The sequence below is a fragment of the Aptenodytes patagonicus genome, chromosome 5, assembly GCF_965638725.1.
Source record: "Aptenodytes patagonicus chromosome 5, bAptPat1.pri.cur, whole genome shotgun sequence".
Lineage (NCBI taxonomy): Eukaryota > Metazoa > Chordata > Aves > Sphenisciformes > Spheniscidae > Aptenodytes > Aptenodytes patagonicus.
Genome location: NC_134953.1, coordinates 23,314,491 through 23,326,493, shown reverse-complemented (window position 1 = coordinate 23,326,493; position 12,003 = coordinate 23,314,491). Strand labels below are relative to the sequence as shown.

The 12,003-nt window shown below is 39.9% G+C and overlaps 1 protein-coding gene across 7 annotated transcripts in view; it reads left to right on the top strand.

Moving 5' to 3' along the window:
• The window catches only part of NRAP (nebulin related anchoring protein), a 54,091-nt gene that overhangs the window by 40,894 nt on the left and 1,194 nt on the right, over nucleotides 1-12,003 (top strand). For 5 of the 7 annotated variants that reach the window (XM_076339048.1, XM_076339053.1, XM_076339052.1 and 2 more), the window contains 11 exons: nucleotides 253-357; nucleotides 1,410-1,508; nucleotides 2,296-2,400; nucleotides 2,763-2,870; nucleotides 5,125-5,436; nucleotides 7,388-7,492; nucleotides 8,180-8,278; nucleotides 8,395-8,499; nucleotides 10,066-10,173; nucleotides 10,838-11,149; nucleotides 11,385-11,537. In XM_076339048.1, the coding sequence (XP_076195163.1) occupies nucleotides 253-357; nucleotides 1,410-1,508; nucleotides 2,296-2,400; nucleotides 2,763-2,870; nucleotides 5,125-5,436; nucleotides 7,388-7,492; nucleotides 8,180-8,278; nucleotides 8,395-8,499; nucleotides 10,066-10,173; nucleotides 10,838-11,149; nucleotides 11,385-11,537 (1,611 nt within the window). The remainder of the gene's footprint in view (nucleotides 1-252; nucleotides 358-1,409; nucleotides 1,509-2,295; nucleotides 2,401-2,762; nucleotides 2,871-5,124; nucleotides 5,437-7,387; nucleotides 7,493-8,179; nucleotides 8,279-8,394; nucleotides 8,500-10,065; nucleotides 10,174-10,837; nucleotides 11,150-11,384; nucleotides 11,538-12,003) is intronic. The other 2 variants (XM_076339051.1, XM_076339054.1) reach the window with 2 other exon arrangements.

Here is a 12,003-nt window from a genome sequence, read left to right as displayed (position 1 = left end):
CCAAGTATCATTTGGTGTTCATGAGACTTAGTACTCCTCAGAATCTTGCATCTGTACTGTAGATCTGTCAGTGCTGTATGCACATGGACACATACATAAACACAAGAATGTAGGGTAATGTATATGAACTCTCTGTGGTAGATACTAATTTTAATAGATTTATTTGAATACCATTATTGTGTATTTTTGGATGAATAAATGTAGGGCATCTCAAATGCAAACTTGTAATTACTCCTGCTTGGTTTTCCTTAGAATTTATATCGGTCTGACATGAACTTTATGCGAGGAGTTGGATGTATTACTCCAGGAGCCCTAGAGATTGAAGGAAAGAAGAAAGCTTCTGAACTCATCAGCGAGGTAACAAAAGGGGGTTTTGATTTCTCCACTACAAACAAGAGTTTGCCAGATGTCTTTCTATTAAACTGGGCTGGCAAAGTGACTCACTGGATAATACTAGGCTCCCTCCTCTCGTGTTTGATCATTCCATTCGTGTCCTAACTGCAGATGGGTGAACCTGATGGAGTTCAAGGTTTTGCAGACTTTGCTAACTGTTTTCGCCAATCTTTTCTCCTGTGTTTCAGACCCAAGAGCTTGTTACTTTATGTTATTTATTTTAGATTTAAAATGGGCTTTTTCAACTAAAAATAAGGCTGTGCCTATCTGTAATAAGTACCCTGTACTGTTTCTCCAAAATTAGACTGACCTGTGGAATGCCCAATACATTACACTGTCCTCAGCTCTGCTCCTGCTTTACAGCCTTAGTCTGTTTCTCACTTGCTGCTTTTGTATGCTATTGTTTTTCCCCCTCTGTAACTGGATTTTTATTTCCTCTGTCATGTTCTCTTCTTACAGTATCTCCTAGTTTCAAATCTTAGATCTATTGCCCATATTCACATAGATGTGAAATTGAGAAAAATAAGAGTGCTCTTCCTAGTTGTGTTCTAGTGAATGGATCCCTGCTTGCAGTGATCTTGCAGTTATTTTGTTCACAATTCTGACATAGGACCGCAGGCCAGGTAGAACCTAATTTTTCTCACAAAAAGGTTCAGTGGGCTTGTGCAGGCCGCCTTTCTGGGTTGGATTGCCTTTACTGTAATTCCACTAGCCACGGTTAATGACACCAAGGAGTGAAATAACCTCGTTACTGTATTCAGCATAGCAGCACTTTTTTCACTTTTTTTTTTTACACCTTATTCCTTATTTACTTTTCATTTCCCCTGTGAGACTTGAATGCATCAAATTCAGAGTAGCAAAAGGTAAATTAGTCTAACAGTTAATAGACATATAGCCTTTGCAAAGTAGCGTTTTAAGCACAAGAAGCAATACTAGACCACTGGTATTGGAAAAAGTCCCTTTTCTGACAAGACAATTTAGTTATTCTGTTCATTTTTCTTTGTATGTGAACTCAGAGTAAATATCGTCAGCAGCCACATTCCTTCAAGTACACATCGGTGACAGACTCTCCTGGCCTCCTTCATGCAAAATTCAGCAATATGATTGCTAATGAGGTAGGCTCTCCTAACATGAATCAGAAAATATGCTTTTCAAAATGTAGCAAGCTAGGGATGGAGGATTGGGAAAGAGAAAACCCTATCCTGAAAGCAAAATGCATCAAAAGGAAAGCAAGCATCACTGATTTGTGCTTTTTCACAGTTAGATCACATTTTATTATTTCCAAACATTTAATACCATTTTCAATTCAATCTCTTTTAAACAGCTTAAATAGTACCCATACAATAGAGTCCCGTTTATCAAGGTTTTTTTACATGAAACAAAGCCTCAAAAGATCAGTTCTGTGGGGTGTTCTTGAGGGAGCTCATTTGCATAGTATGGTCCACTTTAGAAGGCTCCTAAAAAAAGAATCACTTTTCTAATTTTTGGAAAATAAGACAAAACCCATAGACAAATTATCAAAATAATCTGTAATAACATGAGGAAAAATCCAAGCTAGAAAATATGGCCAGTTTACCAGAAATGCCTGCCCTTTTATTTAACACACATTCATGGCACCCTTAATGTTCTTAGGTCCACTTTTGGCCTGCTGGGAACATATCAATTCAAGGCTAAGAATGTAGTGGGTTGGCATCATGATATATGTATAAAAATTAATGTAGAAGTTTTTTATGCCCAGAAAACCCCCCCCATGCAATTGCAATTGCAATGGTATATTCTTAGCTGGTTTTTGTGCTGGCTGACTATAGCTGTCATAATCATAAACAACTTAAGTACTGCTGTTTTGTTATTGAAACAATAGAGAAAATTAATTGCAATTGTCTTTTTTGATCTCTTTCCTAGCGCATGTATAAAGCAGCAGGAGAGGACAGTCAGCATCACTATACACCAACACTGGGTCTGCCTGAATTTACACGGGCAAGAATAAATGCAGCCAACCTCAGTGATGTAAGAATTTGTTCTGTATTTCTTATACTTAGTTGGGATGGAGGATGAATTGTGCAGTGGCAAGGAAGACGGATAAGTAGAGAACTTTTTAGATCTATTCTATTTATGCTTTTCCTGATTTGATTATCATGATATTTATCTCCATTAGCACGTATACAGTTGTGAGTAAATTAAATCTACATAAAGAACGAGACATGTTTTGTCTGAGTTAGTAGGATTTCCCAAAGATAATTTAAAAAAATCCTTTGATTATGAAGAATGAGACTGTAACGCAGAATAACAAATGAAAGAGGGTTCCTTTGTTTGTTCCTTTGTGCATTTAAAAGTGAAACAGCAATCTACATGTGCCTTTCCTACTTTAGGCAAAATACAGGGAATCTTGGCATAATGTATGTGCTCAAGGCTACAAGCTGACAATGGAAGCACTCCCGTTCCAGACTGCCAGGGCCTCCAGAGAAATTGCCAGTGATGTGAGTTGAATGATTCAACCTTCCTTCTTGCCTAATTTCTGTTAACTTCATGTAAAACAATGTCTAAAGCAGATTTTACTGAATTAAAGCAACTCCATAACCATGTGAGACAAGTGTGAGACAGAATATATTACTTATGAATGAGATTCTTTGTGTGAATTAAAAAAAAAAAAAAGAGGAAGAATCACTGCTAATCGGGAACCAAGCTTGGTTAAACATCTTCCAGTGGGAAATAGCTAGTGAATTAAAGTATTTGCAGACAGACAAATCCAAGGGATTCTGCTCCTTTCCAGGCTTTCAGCTCCTCATATAATTAAAGTGCCTACTAATTCTGTCCACCCTGCTTTAAGCTGACTTTTGGAAGTGCTTAGTGCTCCTGAATTGAAATGAAGTCAAAAGAAGCTGAGTGTTCTTTGAATCTCTTAAGATCAGGAGCTGCCTGTCTGGTGAGGAAGTGAAAATTAGTGGGTGCTCCTGTAAATATGTGTCCCTTTAATTTCTGAAATAGAGAAAACAAATCTTCTTGCCCTTAAAAATATCTTTTCATTTGGATAGTTGTTTGCAAAACACACAACCATGGTGGTATCCATTTCTCAGAAAGCCTAAGTTCATCTCTTCCTGTCATAGTTTAACCCCAGCCAGCAACTAAGCACCACACAGCCGCTCGCTCACTCCCCCCCGGTGGGATGGGGGAGAGAATCAGAAAGGTAAAAGTGAGAAAACTCGTGGGTTGAGATAAAGACAGTTTAATAGGTAAAGCAGAAGCTGTGCGCGCAAGCAGAGCAAAACAAGGAATTAATTCACTACGTCCCATCGGCAGGCAGGTGTTCAGCCATCTCCAGGAAAGCAGGGCTCCATCACGTGTAACGGTTACTTGGGTAGACAAACACCATAACTCTGAATGTCCCCCCCTTCTTTCTTCTTCCCTCAGCTTTATATGCTGAGCATGACGTCATAGGGTGTGGAATATCCCTTTGGTCAGTTGGGGTCAGCTGTCCCAGCCGTGTCCCCTCCCAACTTCTTGTGCACCCCCAGCCTGCTCGCTGGTGGGGTGGTGTGAGAAGCAGACAAGGCCTTGACTCTGTGTAAGCACTGCTCAGCAGGAACTAAAACATCCCTGTATTATCAACACTGTTTCCAGCACAAATCCAAAGCAAGCCCCTTACTAGCTACTATGAAGAAAATTAACTCTGCCCCAGCCAAAACCAGCACACTTTCTCACAAATTTAATAAATTATAAGAAAAACTGACAATTAAGCTAAATTTAGTAAAAAAAGTCTTCATTTTGTCTGATATTTAGTTGCATATTTTATCTCTAATGTGATAAAATATGAATATATTTCATGTGTATTTGTTTTATGAAGCAACTATTTCTAGCTGTAATTTATAATGTATATTTAACCATATTTTGCAGAGTGCTTTTGGTTACAGCTTCAGATCTGCTCTAAAGGGTACAAGTCCATAATAGAATTACGTCCACTTACAACAGATCTGAATTTGGCCCTTCATCTTGGAAGCACTTTATAAACATTAGCTACTGTAATTTAATCCCCACAACTCTCTTGTGTGGTAGATAAGTGTTATTATCCCATTTCAACTACATTATGAACTCTTCAAGGCCCAGGCCTTCCCTTTAAAGTTCCAAGCACCCTGTTGATGCTGTATAAATAATCATTATCATCATCATCACTATTTCACAGAGAGGATAAATGCAAGATCATAGGGAGAGTCATAGTCCCAGCTAAGATGAGAATGAGGGGTTGCTGGTGCTTATTCTTGTGCTCAGACCACCATCTTAGGCTTCTCAACATAGTTATTGATCCAGGAAAACTGAATTTACTCTTTAAAATAGCTGGGTGGCATTTGCAAATCTGAAGGCTACAAAGTGCATCGTGTTTCTTTTTTGTATAGATTTTTTTTCTTCTGTCTTTTGTTTGTTTCTCTTATGTTCTCGTTCCTAGCGATGGGAATAAAAATCAATGAGAGAATAAAAGTAGACGATCTGAGGGTAGACATGATCAATGCTTTGGGCATATTCAGAGAATATATTGAGATGCGCTTAACTTAAATGTTGCAACTACTGGTATTTAAATTTGAGAGCAGTGAGAGATTCAGACAATTACTTTCTAGTGCTGCATATGTTTGCTGTTTTTACAGACAGCATAGATGTTTCAGTGACTTATCCTAAGTTAATTAGCTAGAGTAGCCAGTCTAAGTTTGGCACTTTTTCACTTTCACGCTTTTTTATTTTTAGTACCAATATAAACACAACTTTGTGATGGAGAGAGGAAAGCACATTGGTGCCAAAAGTGTTCTGGATGATACCAGGTTGCTGCATTGCTTGCGTGCTGCCAAATTACAGAGTGAACAGGAGTATAAGAAGGGATCACAAGAAGTGTGGTCTCAGTACCATCTGCCCATGGACATGGTGAATCTTGTTCATGCCAGGAAAGCCCAGGCCTTAGCAAGTGATCAAGATTACAGAAAGAGGCTCCATGAATTTACAGCACTCCCAGAAGACATGAAGATGAAATGGGCCAAAAGAGCCCACATGCTACAGAGTGAGGTAAAGGCTTTCCTTCAGCAATAACAAAGCTTTGCGTGACTGGCACAACCTGTATGTTGACATTGGCAGTGGTTTTAGAAAGACCGTTTGGAAACTTATGTATGTGTAACAGCAAGATACCCAATTGCTCCTCACATATGGAATATGTGTGAATCAGAGGTTCTTGTGTTATGAACCTGATGGAAAATCACTGTGGTCCATGGCACTTATTCCAGAGCTGGGAGACATACACAATCATCTCTCAGCTGTTTGGATCACAGCCAGTCAGTGGTTTGACAGCCGCTGCTCTACATGCAGAATTCTTTGAGCAGAAGGTTAAATGCTCAGAGGTTGATTTGGGATATGTTAGAAGGTCATTTTACAAGCAGAAATGGTCATATCAAGGAACCAGTTCCCCAGATGTGTTCACAGAAATTGCTCATGCAAATGTAAGTTCGGACAAACTTTGATGACAGAAATGATGGAATCTCAGCCATCCATGGGCCACATCCATGCTCACTTTGCCTTAGCATGTGCCTTTGTTCAGGGACAAGCCATTGTCTGTATGTGCTTTCAAACAGATGTAGATGTTGAGTGCATGCATAAAGCTGCATGGATGCAGGCAGCTGTATTTTGCCAGTTTAGGGTCCAGTGTCATTAGCTGCTCTGTAGCAGGAAGCTCTGTTCAGGTGTCTTTTGTTTTGTAAGAAAAGAGACCAAATAATTCAGCCGGGAAGTGAAAAAGGTTGTTCAGAAAGTTATGCTAACTCTTTATAGGTCTTTGGAGAGCTGATCATTTACTGAGCTCAGGATTTTATTGCGAGACAAAGTGATGGGATATTTGTTGGATTTAGTCAGATCTGATGAGCAGGTATTAACAGATATTCCAGCTATGAAATTCAGAGTGGCAATCAAAGCACTGGAGAGCTTGTATCCTTCTTTCTTGCTCAGTGTACTTGCTATCTGGTATCCCAAATGTACTCTTCATTTCCAGAACTTTTTTGGGATATTCTTGGGATGGTATAGAAGCTGTTGCTAGATGCAGTTCTTTCCTTTCCAACTCCCATTCCTGCCTTCTCCTGTAATGGCTAACGTGGCATACAGGTAGTTAGATCCAGGAAGGCAGGATTTTTTACTATTTACTGATGTGTGATTGTAGCTCACATGATAGGAAAGTGGCATTTCCAGGGACTTAGTCCTTAGACCCTAACAGCATGTACTTCAGAGCTTGCCTACAAAGGGACAGGATAAGAGATGAGTAAGAACCTCAGCACTTGGCTCTTTGCCTTTAGACCCCACAGGTTGGGAATCCAGAGAAATGATGAAGGTGGTTTTGTCTGATACCCTCACTATCTAGTAGAGTAATGTACAACACGCTTGAGCTAGCTGGCTGTTATGTCCTTTTGCATATAAGGGGGAAAAAACCCTGAAAAAATGGATAAATGGATTAAAGTCACACAATGAGCCACTGTCATTCTGAAGGAGAAGTCAGAATTGTTGGGATTGCGGGTACTTTACTGGCTTTCACTTTTTATTGGGTCTGCCTTGTTTTCTTTACTGGATTAGGAGGTAGAGCGAGTCTTTAATGTGAGTAAAGAAAGAGTAATGTGTCCTCCTAGAAATGGGGTTAATGAGGAAGCACGCACCAGATAAAATAATTAGTATTCCTGACTTGAACTCACCTCAGAAAATTATTTCAAAAGGGATTCTTTTACGCCCAGTACAAACAGGTTATTACTTACTGCTTTGAGTCATACTAATTCACTCGTGGGGCCTTCTCTTGTAACTTGCATATGATACATTATTTAATTCCTGGTGGAGTGAACAAATGCAAACAGTTTGGCTTTACGATGTGATATGTGCATGGCAAATGAAAAACCTCAAAATGTTAATATGAATCAGGGAGTCTTTTTAAAAAATCTTAATAGCTGTGGATACAAAACTGATAGCTAACGATTTTCATTTTTAACAGCATCGCTATAAATCAGACCTGAACTTCATGAAAGGAGTTGGTTGGATGGCTCTGAGATCTCCGCAGATAGAAAGTGTAAAGAAGGCTGGAGAGCTCATCAGTGAGGTAACTGATAAATCTTTCATGGGATAGCATATCTGTAGGAATTGTTTACCATCAAGGCTCCTCGTTACATGACACTTACGAATGTAGCTTATCATTTCCTTTTGATGTGGGAGCCTGTTTATACAAGGTGTAAGTTACCAAGAAGCAGTACGGGAGATGCAAGTCCACTGTGTAACACCTGCTGAATATTTTCCATTCCGAATGAAACACGAGAGTATAAACAAAACATGTAGCAATAAATAAATGCAGTAAACTCCATTATGAAATTCTAAGCAGGTGGTTATGGAAGTGATATAGAAAGATACAGCATTGACAACCACACTGAAGGGACATTTGCCGGCTCAGTATCACACATTAATGGAGAAAAATTATGAGCTGTCAAAAGTGTAGTGTTCGAAAGCATTTTTGCATGTGAATTTTCAGTGGGAAGTCCTTCTTGCACACACACAAAAAAAGAAGTTTGGTGCCTGGGCACCACAGCAATGATGCAGCAGCACCCCCATTCCCTAGCTGAAAGAGCAACTGAGACTAAAGCAGAAAAGTATGTTTTTAATACTGTGGCTTCAGGAAGGTGGCTTTTATGTTTTACTCCAGTTATCACACACTTGGAATTGTGATATATCATTAACAGAAACATCCTGTGGTTTTTTTCCTTTGTTTGTTTTTGTTGCCTCCTCCCCCTCTCAGATAAAGTACCGTCAGAAGCCAGAAAATTTGAAGTTCACTGCCGTGGTTGACTCTCCAGATTTGATCCATGCTAAAAACAGCTACCTCCAGTGCAGTGACGTAGGTTTCATTTTACTATAAGTGATCTTAACTTTTGTTGTACTATAATGCATAAAAGAATTGATCTCGACATTGCTTCCAGTATCAGTTGCATTCAAGGACTTTTGACTCCACAGAGACTGTACAAGGCTGGAGACTCTGAAGCCAGGCACAGGTACACCCTGCCTCCAGATCATCCGGATTTTATCCGAGCCCGCCAGAATGCACTTCACATCAGTGATGTAAGTAAGCCTTTTACTTTGGGGAGTTGACTTGGTAACTGTCATCAAGGAAAACAAACTTGCTTGGGAATGAAAAACTTTCATGTATATGTAGAAGCCAGGTTCTCTGAGCCTGAACAAAACTGAAAAAGCCAGAGGCTGTGGACAGCCAACATGTTGCTAGGTTTGGGCTAGAGGGATCAGGAAAAGTCTGTTGATTTTTCATTTGAGAATTGGTTCTGCTTTCTAGGGCAGGAAGCTATTATTAAGGATTTCAGTCCTTCAGTATAGGTATGGTTAGTTACAAATTTAAATCTACGTTTGGGTGGAGGAGGAGGGAGAATCCGCTTTCCTTGACTATATAATCTATCTTCATGAAGCTGCAACACTGTGTTGAACTGATCCCTTAGGCACAGTTGTCATCAACCTGGATGCAGCTGAATCAGTGAGTGGAATTGGTTTAAAGGGTTTTTTTTTTCCACATTATGCCAGACAGAGGCACTCAGTCTATTCCTAATCTGCTGTTCCCTGATTAAATAGCTGTTGTCCTTAACTGTAGGGTCAGAGTGACCTTAGTTTATAAGAAGCTTTGAGTTACTTGTTTGGTGATAGGTGCTCTGTAGGTGAAAGAAACAAATAGGATTTATATTCTTTGAAGTGATAGAGGAAAAGGTAAAAAGGCAAGGGGTGATTGCACACAAATGAAAGATCAGGCCTAGACCTGTTAGCAGGGTGTACAGTAATGATTGCATTGCTTGTTCCCAGGCTGTCTTGCAGGATTTCTGGCATCTCAGTTTACCTTCAAATTAAGAACCACCTAGCACTAAATTCACCAGTGAAACAGAAGAATATCTTTTGAAATGCGAAGTGGATTTTGTGCTTGTTTTCATATGGTCACAAACCCCAGAAAGGATGAATCAAAGTCTTAAAGAAAGCAAATTAATAAAACCAGAAAGGGACAGCCAAAAGTGTCAGCTAAGATACCATGGCTGTGTAACAGGACCTGCAGACTGGAAGCTATTATAAGAAAGCTACTAATGGAGGAAGAACCAAATCTAGAGCAATTGCTCTTCAGGATGTAAATGTATTTCACATCTTCAAAGTCACATTAAATATGTTAGAACCGGCTGTTATTCCATATGAGTTAATGAAGCCACATGTGGCTGGGGATAGAGACAGGGATCAGTTAAAAAGCTTGAAATAACTAGTATTGAAATTATGATGCCATGAAACCCAAGACACTGCAAGTGGATGAATCAAAAGAGAGAATAAGGGCAATATCAATGCAATATTGATGTGACTGATGCATCACAGTTTCTAATAGAAATTAAATCACATCAAAACCAACCACATTCAAGTACAAAAGGAAACCCTGGTGGCACTTTTCAGATGAGGCATTTTATCATTATAGTGAATAGAAAAGAAGTTGAAGTGCTATAGAACTGGATCAAAACCTTGGAGATGGTACTGATGACTCTTGATACAAATAAGCCCAGTAGGATAAAACATTTATTATTGCATTTATGGTACTGCATTTAAGAAACTGCAGGGGGAAATGACTGTTTTCTTCTTTTCTTTTCAACACAGAAATTGTATAAAACATCTTGGGAACAGACAAGGGCATCTGGCTATGATTTTAGGATTGACGCCATCCCGTTCCAGACAGCAAAGGCTTCAAGAGAAATTGCTAGTGATGTAAGAATTGTTCTGTTTCAAACACTTCCCAGCTCTCTTCCCATGCCATCCCCATGCTGTAAAAATGGGTGAATTCTGATATAAGTGAACCTTGTTCTGGTTTGGAAAATTGGTGACCCAGTGAAACCAAATGCTGGTTAAGTGCAAAGATTTCCAACTAAAGGCTCCCATTAATAATGTCCAATACCAGGCTGCTCTGTTTCACTTCAAAGAGTTATTCTTGGGAAGGAAGCATATTATGATGTAGTTAAATAAAATAGGTACTAAGCTATGAATAGTTAAAGCATGGTCTAGAATAAAGTGAGTCACCTTTGAACACAGAAGACCACAGTTGGCAAGAAAGCTGAAGATGGAGGAGCTTCATTGCTTGAGCTGTGTATTGGGTGCGCCCAAGAGTACAACAATAAGAGGACCTCTGATTGCTTTTGAGAGATGAGTATTTTGGGCTCCCTAAGTCTTTCTACTCCTTTAAAAATTAGCACAAAGGGCATTCTTCTAAAGTGTCTTGTTAGATTAGGAGATATAGTTTGATATCAAACAAACCCTTGGTCTTTGTGCACTACAGGAAGCATTACTGATAGCTAGGGGAGGGTAAGTTATTTCATAACAGAATTTGAAGGTAATCTGAATGTGAAAATGAGATTTTCCTCTGCAATTCCTGCAGTACAAATACAGAGAAGCCTTCCTGAGAGACAGAGGCCAGCAGATTGGATTCCTCAGTGCAAACGATGATCCCAAAATCAGGCATGTCCTCAGAGTGGGGAAACTCCAGAGTGACAACCAATACAGGAGTGGATATGCCCAAAACAGGGCACAGTTCCAGAGTCACCTCAACCAGCCAGGATTCCTCCATGCTAAGAAAAGCCAGCAGCTTGCAAGCAATGTTAACTACAGGCAGCCTTTGCACCAATACTCTTGTGATCCTGAGCAGCTAAATGTGAGGCATGCAAAGCAGGCCTACAAGCTGCAGAGTGATGTAAGTATAGCTGAGCGATGCTGTCCTTCCAAGTGCTAGGAGCTGTCTGTGGCAATGTGCTTTGCAGACCTTACCTATCAAAAAAATCATATTCTTGAAAGAACTACACTCTGTTTGCTGAAAATGAATAATTTGTTTATTATCGACTCTGTTGCTCTTTATATGCTCTCTCTTGAATACCCAGGGCATGTGGTTTGATTAGAGCCATACACTGGTGTATGTTTCATTCTCTCAGGTAAAATACAAGTCTGACTTGAACTGGCTCAGAGGCATTGGCTGGACTCCCCCAGGTTCTCACAAAGTTGAAATGGCGAGAAGAGCTGCTGAGTTGGCGTACATTCGAGAAATGGGATTGCAGGGTGCTTCTACTCAGTATGGACCTGGAGTTGTAAGTAGAGTAAACCATTCTTCTCACAAATTCCAACAGCTCTGCTCTCTAGAAGGCAGACAGGCACACATCCTGTTTAATGCTTTTGAATGCTCCCTGAGGTCTACAGTGCTCCCCATTATTTGAACCGAATATATATACTTCCCTCACAAAGCTTTGTGGCTTTGTGTACACCTTAATTTGAAGGAACCTCTCAAGAGAATTCAGCACTGTCATGGCTGAGGAATTCCTGTAGGGACTAGGAAGTGCCACGGGATAGGATTTACTTATCCTATAGGATGTGTTTCCCTTAACTTGTGGATGTTGTCACATCCCTAAGTGTCCTGGTACCTCCATGGAAAGCAGAAGTAGAGGTGGCAGGGACTCCCTGTACAACTCGCCTTCTCTTTTCCTAATTTCAGCAAGACACATCTGTGTTGCTGTGTAATCTCCACTGGCAACTGTATTGACAGGCTCAGTGTAGACT